Here is a 14,531-nt window from a genome sequence, read left to right as displayed (position 1 = left end):
ACTCGCACTCGCTTCGTATACACACAATAGACCCACCGTTTCCTTCATCATGGGGAAATGCACACTCAACCCAAGTACGGAGTAGGATGTAATAGCCCCATTCGCTCGGCACGCTCGGTCCGACTTTTCGGGCGAGGGGAAATGACTCTGGCTGCTAATAACACATTTAAAAACAAGTGCATTTTAGCACAACACGTCTGTCTACAGCTATAGCACCATATCTGGTTCAAGCAAGCTTTGAGAAGCACGTCTTCTTTATTTATCTTTAAGCCTTGCTGCAACTTCCTCAATAATTACAGCAAATCCTCGCTTTTAAGGATGGCTCAGATTCAAGGGTACTGTGATACCCGGTTTTCCAAACTCCGCGATATGATGGAGGAGTTTGTCGCATCCGGGCAAGATATCGGTGTCAGTCTTTGTGTCAACATCGACGGTGATGACGTTGTAGATATATGGGGGGGCTACGCCGATGCATCGACCAAGAAGCCATGGGGCAAAGACACACTGGTTAATGTCTTTTCGACCACAAAGCTAGTAACCAATCTGGCGGCTTTGATTCTGATATCGCGTGGCGTGCTCCGCCCCGAGGATAGAGTTTCTCAGCACTGGCCCGAATTTGCAGCAAATGGGAAATCCGAGGTCACGGTGGGCCAAGTGTTAGCCCACACAGCAGGTCTCAGCGCGTGGGAGGACGACATGACACTGGAGGACATCTGCGACCTCAGGGAGGCGACTGATAAGTTGGCTCACCAGAAACCCATGTGGACTCCTGGAAGTAGAATGGGCTACCATGGTCTGACACAGGGATTCCTTGTAGGAGAGCTGGTGCGAAGGAAGACGGGAATGTCTATCGACGAATTCATTAGGGAGGAGATCTGTCGGCCACTGGGTGTTGGGAATGACTTTCAGCTCGGCTGCCTCAAGGAGGACTGGAGTCGCGTGGCCCCCGTTGTACCTCCACCGGGACCTTCAATCCAGGAGGTACTCAGCTCACAGGCGGGATATGAGCAAGACTCCATCGTCGCTCGAACGCTCTGCAACCCCTCGCCCAGGGCCGAGGACGCCAACACGGCGCTGTGGCGATCCAGTGTATTGGGCTCAGTCAATGGCCACACAAACGCCAGGACACTAGTCAAGATCCTCTCCTGCTACTCGCTCGGCGGCATATGCGCGGGAGGTGATCACTGCCTTCTCACTCCTGAGACGGTGGAATTGGCCCTTACTGAACATGCGAAGGGGATCGATTTGGTGACAGGGCGGAGCGGGAGGCGTGGACTGGGGATTTATCTTACTGGGCCCGGGTCCGGGATTGTCGAAGATCAGCTCCCGAACGGAAGGGTCGGATGGGGAAGCGGATGGGGTGGATCGATCCTGGTTATGGATTGTGATCGAAGGCTCACAATTGCATATACAATGAACAGGATGCTGAATACAGCACATCCTTCCCCGGCTGCATATATCCAGGCTACATATAAAATCCTTGGGGTCACTCTTCCCAATATAATGTAATGCCTTTTTTTGATGTGTTAATTAAATAGCATTTCTCTGGCATCTTTATATGCAGTTGGAGGCCATACAAGTCAGCAACTATAGCAGTACGGAGCGGCTTAAGTGCCTTAAATGCATGGACTTTGATAATTTTATCGTGAATTATAGCCATCAATTGACAGTACAGAAGATAATACTTCCAAATAGCACTTAACACTAAAGGCAGGTTAGTAACATACTTCATCTCCTCAAGACGCGCAATACGAACACAGATAACCGATTCAACAGTTAGTAATTATCATTTTAGTCCAGCTGATAATAACTTACACTTCCAACAGCACCCTGCCAGTGGCATCCTCGTCCCTGAGTGTCTGCCAAAGCACAAGGATAGCGCCTCCAAGGAAATGAATTTGGTTCAGGGTTCTCGCCTCTTGTGCCGGACAACGTACCCTTTCTAACAGTTAGCCACGTTACAAAAAAGCTAAATGATATCACATACACAGAAGTATTGAGTATTGGGGTTACCAGCACACTCCTTGGTGTGAAATCGGCTGGCTTGGCCCAACCACCTTTTGTCCACCAGGGATAATTCGCTGACACGACAGGGAGGCAGACAACAGTGAGACTGAGGAGCTTCATTGTGGCGGTAACGGGATAAAGTATGTAGTTGACTCGAGTAACAAAATACAAGAGGGATACAGACTAGATGGATTGGTACTTTGGGGCACTGCTTACTTATACCAAGAGAGACAATATGGAGCTTCATTGCTGCTTTACTCACCGCTGTCAAGACAAGTCGACACAGGGTCTTCAGATGGATCTTAAAGTTCGCTGGCCAGGGAATAGGACCACATATATTTAATTTAGGGATATTGCCGGTAATGGTGTCACCCCCACTTGAGTGCCTAAACCAGCATCGCCAGAAAGCATACATGTTTAAAAAAACTTGGCAGCTTGTTTCTGTTGGAGAACTAAACTAGCAATCCAGGGAGTTTCCATGAGTCAGTCCACGTGAGGTTTATTAGCCGTGCCTGTGTTGAATCCCTTTTACTTATTATCCACTTATACGAGCTCATGAACGAGCTGTGCGTAGATGTCAGCTATCACATTTATGGATGCTGCTCATCATAGTGCCTTTATATCCGGAGTTTCAGCCAGCTTCAGACGAGAGTCACGCCACTGCAAGCGATTAGTCTGAGTACTATTTGACGTGAACACGGAGTGCAATTTACCTTGCCACATGAAATTGGCTCATAGAGGGGAGGATGCTCCTCGTCAATACAGGTCGGCAGAACTTCGCATACCGCGTCCGGGTTGAACCCGAGGAAGAAGGGCATGGCGTAGCGGGACGTCTTTTGCCTGTTATACACGCGATGTACCGTGGATTTGAACCGGTTGTTCGAGAGCCTCTGCAGAAAGTCGCCTATGTTGATGACTAGGGTCCCTTCAATTGGCCGTGCGTCGAGCCACTCGTCATCTGCCGAGAGGACCTGCAGCCCACCAGACATGTCCTGCCAGAGCAGAGTCACGCACTGAATGTCCGTATGGGAGCCAATACCCACGTCGACATCTTCGGTGCTGCCGTCGGTGCCGGGGTAGTGAATGTGCACTGCGTCTGCGCCGGGAGTGGTGATGATGGAGTCGAAGTAGTCCTCGGGTAGGTCGAGAGCCAGGGCGAATAAACGGATGAGTTTACGGGCGAGGGCTAGCCGTTTTTGATAGAACTCGGTAAGTACAGGGCGGAAGTTTGTGAGATGGCTTGTCCTGTCCCAGACATAGTCTGTGGATGAGAAGTTGGCATTGATGTCGTCGACACAGTTATGGGTTTGGTCGATACGAGTATCATATCGCATGGAGAAAGTTTCCTTCTTGTCTATAACAGCGTAAGTAAATCGGGAGGTATGGCTAGTCGAGTTGCATACCTCTTGTTTCCTGATTATTGATCTGCGTGCTTCCAACACCGTGATAACCACAGAACTTGCCCGCCTTATCAAACGAGACCCGGTCCTTGTCTTGCTGCTCCTGGTTGAAGAAGGTCTTGACCTGTTCGAGGGCTTGCTCAATCAATTCCTGAGGAATACCGTGGTTTGCAACGTAAAAGAAGCCAGTGTTCTCGGCAGCAGCTTTGATTTTGGTGGCGATGGCCTTGCGCGCGGTCGCATCCCCATCAAGTGAGCTGAGGTCGATGACGGGCATTTCATCCAGGGTCGGAGTACGGGGCGCCCCACAGCGCACACGGCGGGAAACAGGCCCGTCTGGTGTCATGAGCTGCACCGTTGTAAACGCCGAGACGGGGGCTGTGGTCTCGATTGTGGTAGTAGCCATGGTTGTTAATTTTGATTACAAAGAGAGTAGATTGTAGGTGATGAGATGAGGTTGCTGATGATGATCAAGTCAAAGTGGGGAAGACAGATGCCAGGTGAATGCTAAGAGCTCAACTGAACACAGACAACCTGGTTCCTGGTAACTCCGCTATTGATGCTTAGAACGCTACTATCAGTGACAGGCCTGGAATTGGTGACTTGATATAAGATAACACCCGAGCTTTTGATGTAGTAGAGTCGTTGAAGCTGCGCAATATTTGCTCAGCTGTAGGTTAGGCACAAGACGGAGACCGTCGGAGATGGGGACCCATAACTGCCGACGGGGCCATCCGTGGCGGAGTTCCCCGTTCCCCTATCGCTTGCAGTTCCCAGTTGTGACCCACAGAACTCGAGATTGTATTGGCTACACGGGGCGGGCACTGGCTCTGCAATCTGATACGCGTGGCTATCTTTTGCGGGCACAGATAACAGCGTCACTAGTGTAACTACCCTGACCGGCGACCGTCGGACATGGCATCAGCGCCAATAGGATCAGGTTGTATAGATCCGACCTTATCAATTCTAGATCCGTTATTTGTGGTTGGTCCAAAGTTGATATGCTGCATTCTATAAACATCAACCCTGGTCTTCCATTTACAACTGCTCAAAGTCGATCCCTTTTTCACAACACAACGTTGGAGAAAACATGGCTTCACTCCTCTCCAAAGCCCACGATCGGCTCCTCGTAAAGAAACACTGCGCAGATGGAACAACCGAACCAGCCAACTTTCTCGACAATGACTCAATTCGCCCAACGCCCGTCAAGGACCGCACCTGGACATCCATCACATACTCTGCCTTTTGGTTTGCCGCCACAGCGAACGTCAGTAACCTGTATGCAGCCTCTACCGGTCAGTCTGCTGGTCTGAGTATGTGGGAGGCTCTGGCATGTTCGCTTGGCGGCCAGTTACTCGCTGGTTGTCTCATGGCGCTGAATGGTCGCGCTGGTGCCCTCTACAGAATACCTTTTCCTGTTGCGTGTCGAGCGAGCTTTGGGACTTGGGGTGCGCTGTGGCCGACGTTTAATCGGGCTGTTATGTCGATTGTTTGGAATGGTGTGAATGCTGTGCAGGGAGCGCAGTGTCTATAGTAAGTTGAACTCTAGGAGCAGTTACCCCAAGACCAAGCTAATCATCTTGCTCTTTGCAGTGTCTTTCTTCACGCCATATTTCCCTCCATTGCCAACATTCCCGACATCATGGGCTCCAAGTCCGCCCTCAACTCGGCACAGATGCTTTGCTTCTTCCTCTACTGGTATGTTCCTATCACCCACAGAAGAGCATCTGCTAACATCGTCGTCAAATGTCAGGCTTATTAACTGCGCCTTTCTCTTCGTCCCCGTCCCCCGCATGAGAAAGCTCGTCCACATCAAGGTCGCCGTCTACTTCGCCGCCACCATCGCCTTCGTGGCATGGACACTATCACAGTCCGGCAGCGTCCGCAAGACATTGACTGAGCCATCAACCGTCAAAGGCTCTGAAAAGTCCTGGTTGATCCTCAAGTTCTTCTTTTTGGGACTCGCTAGTTGCGGCACCTTCATCTCCAATGCATCCGATCTGCAACGATATGCCTCTAAGCCAAGCGATGTCATCGCTGGTCAGGTGTTCAGCTTCCCAATGTCCAACTTCTTGGTCGGCGTGTTTGGTAATTTGATCGCGGCTGCTAGCAAGGGTATCTTTGGCGAGGTCATTTGGAATCCGCTTACGACTCTTGACATGCTTATGCAGGGTGATCGTCATACTTCTGCGAATCGCGCGGGATGTGCATTGATCTCCTTTGCTTATGTCTACTCAACCGTGTTCTCCGCTATTTTCGAGAACTCCATTCCGTAAGTTTAGCCCAATTTCTCTCCTTCCAGAGACCCTGGAACTTATAGCTGACCTCTTAATCTTCACAGTGCCGGAAACGACATCGCAGCTCTCATGCCCAAATATATCACGGTGAAGCGCGGTTTCTTTATCTGTGCAAGTATGTGTCTCTCAACTTTTCTTATGCCTGACCAGCCACTGACTAATCACTTCTCCTGTAGTCATCTCGTACGCAATTTGCCCATGGTACCTGCTTTCATCTGCAGCCGTCTTCATCAACTTCCTCAGCTCGTATCAGATCTTCCTCAGCGCCATCACAGGTATTCTCATCTGTGACTACTACCTCCTTCGACGTGGCGTCTTCGACATTCCCATGCTTTACTCTGGCCACAAGGACTCTACCTACCACTTCTTCCACGGCTTTAATCTTAGAGCGTTTGCAGTCTATTTAATTGCCATCGCGCCTAACTTCTATGGATTCCTTTACCAAATGGGTGTTGATGCACCGTTGGGTATTCAGCGGTTCTACTATGTTGCGTATCCCGTGGGACTATTCCTGGCATTTGGAAGCTTTTGGCTCATCAACACAGTCTTCCCGAGTAAGAATATTCCAAAGGTCTCGGGCTGGAAGGAGCCCAAGGACTTTGTGGAGAGTCATGATGGTACCTTTGTCAATGTCGTGATTGACTCGTCTGATGCTGCCTCTGGGGATCAGGAGATGGGTAACGCTCAGAAATCTGCCATGGAGAAGTTTTGAGCCATAATTAGGCCTTAATCTCAATGTTTTTTAAGTCATGAATAATCCATCTCGTCATCTGGACCTGGACAATGGTGTCCAGACTATAATAACCCAACTATTGATATTGCTCGCTTACTTCTGTTGACGTATACTCCATCCTAGTACTTAAAGCTTCAAAAGGCGGCCACCAAATATCAAGACCAGGCAACATTTGTGTTTGTGTGTCCACCTCAGGTCGTGCCGCATCAAACACTCTTTTTCTCATCATGTTCATAGCCCAGATAGAGACCGGTTCGACAACATATGTATCCTTTCGCAGATTTTGCACTTCCTCCATTAGACGAAACGTCTCATCGATGTCCTCGAGATTGTCCGAGAACTCGACCAGCGTGATGTGCGCATAAGCGCCCATAAGGAAGTCGAAAGTGTGGATGATCTTTTTCTGCTTAATCATGTCCCTTGAGAGCCGTACGACGTGGTGGCTGTGCTCTAGTATGGACTCGATGTGCTGGCCATACACAGCATTCTCGCGGACGTTGTTGATGTCTTCCTTCTGTAGTTGGGACAACTCCCATCTGTTGGCAAGTAAGCTAAATGTCGAGAGAGCAAATTTTAACTCTAGGCTATCATCAAGATTAAGCACTGCACCTTGTTAGATGCACGCACAAGTCGGAGTATTTGCAGTATTAACATACGCTTTGCATTAGTAATATGCCATTGTGTGAGGTTGCTTTGAAGTTGATTAGCTGAGACATGCTCCTCAACGATGCCTCGATATAATAATATGAAAAGCTCGAGTTCGGCCACAACTTCCTTGTCCAATTCGTTGAAACCATCTGCGTGCTTAACTATCTCAACGTAATGTGCCGCCAGGTCCATTCGCACAGCCGACAGCTTCCCTACACCGATTGTGAATCTCGCATACTGGTTAGTAGCTTCCTGTGCATTGGACGATAGCTATAACGACATACTTGAGATGTTGGAGACATGCGGCATTCCACGTCAGTATCCGATGCCTATCATCCTCGGTATAAAGTAACGACGCAGTCGCTTGCTGCAGAACAGGAAAATCCAACGAGAGCATAAGGTGAAGGATCAGCGAGCCACTCAAGAGCCAGGCGTCGATAAAGCTATCAGAGTAGCCGAGGTTCAAGTTTAGAAGACAGGTTAGAAGCATCGCATAGAGGGACGGCAGCTTAAGAGGAGACTCGAGCGAGAGCTTGGCGAGCTCAGACTTGAGGACGTTGTAAAGCGACGTATGAAGGTCTTTGTTGATGATGGAAAAGTGAGTTTGCATGCCTGCTAGCAAGCAGGTCACAGAGAGAAGGTTATATGCTCCACTGAGAGCTTTGTCAATAGTTCCTTGTAGGAAGTGCAGTCGTGGGATACTTTTCTTAGATCTAAGGCTTATATTAGCTGAGGTATAAGAGAGTTAAATGTAACTGCGCAAGTTCCAAAATTAGCTCGCCGTACAGGACACTACTCTTACGTTTCAATAAAACGCAGGCCCAGTCTATTTGAAGCCAATTGAGCTGCGATCGACTCGGGTAGCTCGACGACGTCCTTTGGCGTTTCAGGGTTACCATTGATCCAGGTATACATCTTCCGAATTACATGGACTGGAGCGACTGGTGGATCAGGACGAGTTGCGGATGTTTGATCCTCAGCTCCTGGATGAGATACAACTGCTAATTTGGGGACCGAGCCCGTGATATGCTGTTCACTTGGTGCAGTCTGTGGTGCGCGAGAGGTTGTCTTTTGGCTGAGCTCGCGCATAGCGCAGCGCAATTCCGCCAGTTCAGCCTCGAGAGCAGTAAGTCTGAGTAATAATTGTCAAACAAGATCATGTAATAGAAACTGTTGAGTTACATGCCTTGCTTCACAATTGCATCCTTGCACAAGCTTAGACGGGCTCCTGGGATAAGTACCCTCAGGCTCTATGGATACTCGATGCGCATCATGGGGAAGCTCGCAAGGCAATCTGCACGTCGTATCAATGAGGATCTCCTGTAACTATAACACTGCAGAGATGACTATAAAAAAGTTGGCTGACCTTAAAGCTCTGCAGCGACTACAGACAGCAGAACCGTTTGGCACTTCGCATCGAGTCTTGAGACGGCGACATGTCGGGCAGGACACTACTCGGCGACGGTGCTGAGGCATTTCTGCGGAAAGGATATCTCAGAGAGTGGAAAATTCAGTTTGTATAATGCTTTAGTAGTGCATATGTGAAGCTACAGTTGCAGCAAGGTAAGAAGAGATGAGAGATTGGGGCGTAGATAACTTGCCTCAAAAGAGGTATTTCAGACATTCCGAACTTGAGCCGCTATCTGTTAGTGCCTGCAACTAACTAAACTTGTTTGCTAGCTCTTGTTCTAAAGCCTGAACCTCCCGATTTGATTGCCCCGGCTAATGCAATTATATACGGCAACCCCGCCTTTTACAGGGCATCGACGTACTCCGTGTTCATGTCAATTGTGAACCCTTACCAGGTGTTCAGTAGCTTTCGAAAAGCAGGCAAGCTGAGCAGCCATCCAGACAGGGCCCAGCTCTAGCCAACACCAACACCAACACCAGCAACCAACGGATGACTCCCTTCTGAATCCACCGCTTAATGAAACAAACGCCGGCGAAAATTTAACAAGGATTTTTGAACGATTTTTTAATCTTATATTAATGCTGACATCTTTGTCATTTAATATATTATACTTAGATCCAATAGAGGGAATGAACAGAATTACTCACTAGCTGTAATAAGTAAAGAGCCTTCTCCGCACACTCCGTTATCTCCCCTTATCGCCCAGCTTTGGACCAGCACTTAAGGTGGCTTGTACAATAAGGCGGCACTCCCTGATACCCCTCAAGATCATCCAGAATTCAAAGGAATCTCTACCTAACCCAGTGCTGGCTATAGGTCACTGACTCCATCGCGCGCACCCGTAGGTTCTTCCTAGAATGACTTATCGGCCTAGACCAGGAGCAAGGGGCTCCGGCTTGCGAAGCAAAACGGGCTGTATACCATGTCGACAACGACGAAAGAAGTGTGATGAGTCTAGGCCGATCTGCCTTGGGTGCGATAGAAACCATCTGATCTGCCAATGGTCCGCTCCATTGAGCTCCAAGTCTCTGACGGCAGACGCGATTCGTGATCGCGGGACTCCTCAGCCAGACTGTAGAGAAACAACAACACAAACTGACAAGCAACTATCTTCTCGAGCAATCTTCACAGTCGCCACAGGCCCGGTAATTGTGCCCGCCCAACTCCGCAAGGGCACGAATCGGCATCTCTTCGAACATTTTCTCCACGTCACAGCAAGACGAATGGCTGGAAGAACATACCCTGAGAATCCGTTCCTCTCTTGCAATCTCAAAATCGCTTTTGGTAGCACTATAATGCAGCATGCTATCCTTGCCATCAGCGCTTCTCACTTGCTATACAAGAGGCCAGACATGACCGAGATATGCGCATCTCATTACGCGATTGTGCTTCGAGCAATGAAACATGCTGTGACACGGTGGAAGGCTCTTCATATACGCGATCAGATTGCGCTGCTGGCTACAGCCCTAGCCCTCTGCTGGTTCGAGGTTAGCTAACTCTCTGGTCATGGCAAAACCACGACGCTGACTTGTCGCAGACCATCGATGTCAACACTAGCGGTGCATTGTATCACCATCTTGAAGCGAGCAAGTTCATGTTTCAAACGGTCAAACAAAACCTTAAAAATCATGATCCGAGCTTGTTTGGCTTCTTGGCAGAGCAATACGCGTACCTCGCCACCGTCTCCAACATAACATTGCGCTCTGCTCGTTTCGATCCTGAGATGAGTCAAACCTTATCGCTGCCTTCACTGGCACTTCTGAACAAAGGGTCAAATTTCTACGGGTGCCTTTTTGGCTGCTCTCACCTTGTGTACGAAACAATTCCTATGATATGCGACCTGGCCAAGTTACGGATCGAAGAGGGGATCGCTCCTTCACAAGCATCCTACCAGCAATATGAATCGATCCTGGGAGAGCTAAAAGCCTGGCGACCAACACAGAACTATTTCACCGAGGACTTTGAATATGCAGGCCAGCTATATCGTGAAGCCTGCCTTATCTTTCTGGAGTCTTCCTTCCAAGGACCTGATACTACCAACTCGGAGCTTTACGCGGCAGTTGAATCATGTCTCGGTCGCTTCTTGAAGGTCTTTGCTAAGATGTCATATGAGTCCCCATCCTGGACGACCGTTATGTGGCCAATATTGACAGCCGGGTCACACATGAGGTGCCCGAGACAGCGAGACCAACTTTCAGACATTATATTGAACTCGACCTTTGACATGAGGGCTGTTGACAACACGCTACATCCGCTCAGGCTCCTTTGGGAAAAGATGGCTTTTGATGATGGCTATTATGGATCTTACGGGCTGGAAAAGGTCTTGAAGGAATGCGGAATTACCATGTGTGTAGGGTGATATTCATAACCAGTCTGTCTGATACCTTATAACTACTCTCATATTCTGACTACCTAACCTGGCCACTACCTGATCTGTGTAAATTGACTTAGTACAAGTCCCGGAATGACTTCTCTCCCCGCAAGTAGTCCAGCGGATGCATTGCATCAACCCATCCCAGGAACGGAGGGCTCAGTCCGTAACCCATAAGCTCCAATGTATCATCATCATAAGTCTCCAGCATCTTTTGAGCCGGTGCAACAAGATACTGATTCTCTTCCTGCCTCAAGAAGCTCTTGGTATAGAAGCAGCTGTACATCAGCCTTTCCTCATCAGTGGTGGTGTTGGCCGATCCTCCATGATAACAACTTGACAGAAACAAGAACGCATCTCCCGGTTGAAGTTCAGCGTAGAATGATAGCTTCTCGTCGGGGGGCGTCGCAGGATCCCAGAGGTGAGAACCAGGGATAAAGCGGGTCGCACCATTGGCACGAGTCGTCTTCTTTCCGGCAACAAAAAAGCCAAGCCCTGTATCATCACCAATCTTGTACTCAGATGCCATGCGGCGCTTGACGGGATGATGGTGGATCATGTCATCCCTATGAAGGTCCTGATCTCTGGCTCCTGGGGCAATGCTGAAGATGACCGTGTTATTCAACTGAGGCTTGCTAACGAAGGTCTTCCACTCAGATCCAATCCAACAGCTATGCGTGGATGTAAGAAGATTGTCGGCGACTGCTCGAGCAAGAGGGTTCATGGCAATGGTCTTCATGTAGATGCTTGATTTGCCAGCCAATCCCATTACCCGCTTTGTCTCTTTGGGGAAGAACTCTCCAGTCCATTCTCCGTCTGTTTGTATGAACTTTCTGGTATCTGTCTCTATCACAGCAAGGTCCTCTGCAGAAACAGCGTTTCGAATAACACAGCCCCCTGCCTCAATAATGGCTTGGGTAACAGCTGCAGAGTCGGCGGTCACAATGTCAAAGACTTTGACTATTGGGACGGGGCGGGATCTGTCATCACCGTACTTTGAAACAGGGACACAATCCACTCGAGAAGAAAGGTCTTCGGTAATAGAAGGGGTCATGTTAGGTAGGAATTGCTTTGGAGTAATGTGAAATACTTTCTCTTGGACCTTGACGTAATAGTTCTGTACTGCTGGCGAAACGAAAGATCTGGATGATCCTTTTATATGTGAAGAATACAGAAATCATATTGATTAATCATAATGTATCGTGGCCCCCTGATCGTGCAATTTCATGTCATAGATGCCGGGGTCTCTCACCTGAACAGCTCGCATACCGCAAATTATGACAGCCAATCCTTTGCCGGTTACTGACCATGGGTCCATCATCTTATCTGAAGATAAGCGCGTCTTTTTGGCCATTTTAAGCTTCCCAAATGAGGATTGGTGGCTGACATTGGCGTGGGAATTGCTTATCAGCTTCCACTGATCCGGAGCAAGATAAGCGCGTATCTGTTGTATTAGCTACACGTGAATGGCTAACACCAGGCATTTCATTGGTTTGCTATCTCTCTGTCGAAAAACCGTCATGGTTCTGGCTCCTTGTATCTAGAATGGATCGCACTCAACTGATCCAGATCACATTAATACCAAAGCTAGATAAGCGCGTCTATTTGAAAGCCAGCCAAATCAAAGTCGATAGGCGCGAATCGGCTGTCTTAGGCTTCATAACGCCCATATCTCTGGGCAGATACCAGTGAAATACGCTACTGCTCAGAAAGGCGAAATATCGATGATAAAACCCCGAATAGGTCCTGTCAATGAAGAGAGAACTTCAATTCAATACACAAGAAGGTTGGAAACTCTCTTACTCGACTTATCCATACAAAGTTCTCGCACTGCTTCTTGCAACATGGCAAATGGTAAGCGGTTGTGATCGCGTGATACTTTCAACTCACGTCCCTAACACCCGTTTACAGACAGTCACAAACCAGGATCATCGACTGATGTTTCCACAGCCGATATATCTCCAGTTCGCCGCGACATCGGCCCTCTCCGCATCATCGCGATCGGTTTCAACATCCCCAACAGTTGGGTCGCCATCGCAGCAAGCTTATCCACCGCTCTCGCAGCCGGCGGTACAGTCAGTCTTATCTACGGGACGTTCGTGTCATGCGTCTTCTATGCTTGCGCTGCTGTAACGCTCGCCGAACTAGCCAGTGTATACCCAACTGCTGGAGGCCAGTATCATTTCACCAGCATCCTGGCTCCTGAAAGGTACAACCGCCAATTTTCGTACATCTGCGGTATGATATCAACGCTGTCATGGACTATTAATGCTGCGAGCGTGGCCCTTATCGGGAGTCAGTTGCTCGTTTCTTTTCCTCAGTTCTTTAACGGCTATGAACCGGAGCGATGGCATTTGTTTCTCATCTATCAGGGACTGAACTTGTTTTCACTCTTTTATAACTTGTTTCTTCTCAAGCGTACAAACTGGATCCACGACTGTGCATGTAAGTCGACGCTCGTCAACTGTGTATCCTCTTTCTAACAGAGCCATGCAGTTGTCCTTACCCTGTCAACTTTCTTCGTCACATGCATAACATGCTTAGCTCGAAGCAAAAAACAATCTTCAGAGTGGGTGTGGACAAACTTCGAGACCATGACTGGTTGGAATGATGGCGTTGCATTTATGACCAGCTTGGTAACACCCTGCTACATGTACGGCGGTCTGGACGCTGCCCTGCATCTTGCCGAGGAGACCTTGAATGCGTCGCAGACGGTTCCGCGCGCTCTTATGGCAACAATAGGCATTGGCTTTCTCACAGCGTTCACATTCGCTGTCTCCATGGCGTACTGTATCTCTGATCTGGAAGGCCTCCTTACTGCTTCGTAAGTATACCTATCAGCCGTGGAAATTCATGACTGACCTTAACAGAATGCCCATTTTTGAGCTTTGGCGTACCGCAACGCGATCAGATGCTGCTGGAGTGACTTTTCTCGTTTCCCTGACGGTCATCGTTATCTTTGTACTCATCGCCATCCAGCAAACAACATCTCGCCTGATATGGGCATTCGCTAAAGACCGTGGACTCTACCTCTCACACCACCTCTCTCAACTCTCACCAAAGCTCAGGGAGATCCCTTCCAATGCACTTGTACTCAACACCGTGCTGGTATTCTTTTGTGGGTGCTTGTTTTTGGCTTCTACCGCAGCCTTCAATGCTCTTGTTGGCTCATTCCTCCTCTTGCAAATGATCTCATTTGCTTTACCGGCTGCCCTACTGATCTACCAGAAGCGTAGCTCAACCTTTCTTCCTCAATGCCGTGGATTTCGAGTTCCGGATCCTATTGGATGGATTTGCAACTTTGGAACTATTATTGCGGCTGTTATCGAACTTGTGTTTTTTGTGTTCCCCAGCTCCCTCCCCGTATCAGCCCTGTCCATGAGTAAGTCCTCTCATGGTACCTAATACCCTTTTGGATACCATACTAATAGGAGAAAAGACTATGCCAGTGTCGTTCTGTTGTTTCTATTGCTGTTCTCGGTAGTGAATTGGTTCATGTTTGCAAAGCAGCACTATCAAGGCCCTCGGGTTGAGCTTATTCAAAGCCAGAGCATATCTCCAGATACGTGCTTCAAAGACGCTCGAACGGTCGAAAATTTAGTTAAAGTATAATGAGTTCAGATAAGAGCCTTCTGAATATTAAAGATGCAAAGCTATAACGGTT

At 48.7% G+C, this 14,531-nt stretch overlaps 8 protein-coding genes across 8 annotated transcripts; 4 read left to right on the top strand and 4 right to left on the bottom strand.

Annotated features, from left to right (window-relative positions):
- Positions 1-318: 318 nt before the first annotated feature.
- Positions 319-1,509, top strand: FPRO_08743 (uncharacterized protein; the record flags this gene model as incomplete). The annotated part of the gene is made up of 1 exon (XM_031222444.1): positions 319-1,509. One exon carries the CDS (start codon positions 319-321, stop codon positions 1,507-1,509), a length of 1,191 nt encoding a protein of 396 aa, XP_031087903.1.
- Positions 1,510-1,811: 302 nt separating this feature from the next.
- Positions 1,812-2,127, bottom strand: FPRO_08742 (uncharacterized protein; the record flags this gene model as incomplete). The annotated part of the gene is made up of 2 exons (XM_031222443.1): positions 1,812-1,938; positions 1,988-2,127. The coding sequence occupies 2 exons, from the start codon at positions 2,125-2,127 to the stop codon at positions 1,812-1,814; spliced, it is 267 nt and encodes an 88-aa protein (XP_031087902.1).
- A 486-nt stretch (positions 2,128-2,613) lies between these two features.
- On the bottom strand, positions 2,614-3,813 carry FPRO_08741 (uncharacterized protein; the record flags this gene model as incomplete). The annotated part of the gene is made up of 3 exons (XM_031222442.1): positions 2,614-2,667; positions 2,721-3,361; positions 3,411-3,813. The coding sequence occupies 3 exons, from the start codon at positions 3,811-3,813 to the stop codon at positions 2,614-2,616; spliced, it is 1,098 nt and encodes a 365-aa protein (XP_031087901.1).
- Positions 3,814-4,497: 684 nt separating this feature from the next.
- FPRO_08740 (uncharacterized protein) lies at positions 4,498-6,416 on the top strand (the record flags this gene model as incomplete). Its single annotated transcript, XM_031222441.1, has 5 exons — positions 4,498-4,940; positions 5,001-5,105; positions 5,161-5,679; positions 5,749-5,819; positions 5,881-6,416. 5 exons carry the CDS (start codon positions 4,498-4,500, stop codon positions 6,414-6,416), a joined length of 1,674 nt encoding a protein of 557 aa, XP_031087900.1.
- Positions 6,417-6,513: 97 nt separating this feature from the next.
- FPRO_08739 (uncharacterized protein) lies at positions 6,514-8,174 on the bottom strand (the record flags this gene model as incomplete). Its single annotated transcript, XM_031222440.1, has 4 exons — positions 6,514-7,040; positions 7,094-7,314; positions 7,370-7,798; positions 7,888-8,174. 4 exons carry the CDS (start codon positions 8,172-8,174, stop codon positions 6,514-6,516), a joined length of 1,464 nt encoding a protein of 487 aa, XP_031087899.1.
- A 1,179-nt stretch (positions 8,175-9,353) lies between these two features.
- On the top strand, positions 9,354-10,855 carry FPRO_08738 (uncharacterized protein; the record flags this gene model as incomplete). Its single annotated transcript, XM_031222439.1, has 2 exons — positions 9,354-9,983; positions 10,034-10,855. 2 exons carry the CDS (start codon positions 9,354-9,356, stop codon positions 10,853-10,855), a joined length of 1,452 nt encoding a protein of 483 aa, XP_031087898.1.
- Positions 10,856-10,943: 88 nt separating this feature from the next.
- FPRO_08737 (uncharacterized protein) lies at positions 10,944-11,921 on the bottom strand (the record flags this gene model as incomplete). Its single annotated transcript, XM_031222438.1, has 1 exon — positions 10,944-11,921. The coding sequence occupies one exon, from the start codon at positions 11,919-11,921 to the stop codon at positions 10,944-10,946; it is 978 nt and encodes a 325-aa protein (XP_031087897.1).
- A 790-nt stretch (positions 11,922-12,711) lies between these two features.
- Positions 12,712-14,479, top strand: FPRO_08736 (uncharacterized protein; the record flags this gene model as incomplete). The annotated part of the gene is made up of 5 exons (XM_031222437.1): positions 12,712-12,721; positions 12,779-13,312; positions 13,364-13,691; positions 13,738-14,249; positions 14,307-14,479. 5 exons carry the CDS (start codon positions 12,712-12,714, stop codon positions 14,477-14,479), a joined length of 1,557 nt encoding a protein of 518 aa, XP_031087896.1.
- Between the last annotated feature and the right edge of the window lie 52 nt (positions 14,480-14,531).

This window comes from Fusarium proliferatum, assembly GCF_900067095.1.
Source record: "Fusarium proliferatum ET1 genome assembly, contig: FPRO_scaffold011, whole genome shotgun sequence".
Taxonomy (NCBI): Eukaryota; Fungi; Ascomycota; class Sordariomycetes; order Hypocreales; family Nectriaceae; genus Fusarium; species Fusarium proliferatum.
Note: the sequence above shows the minus strand (reverse complement) of the source record. Positions and strands in the feature narration are given on the sequence as shown.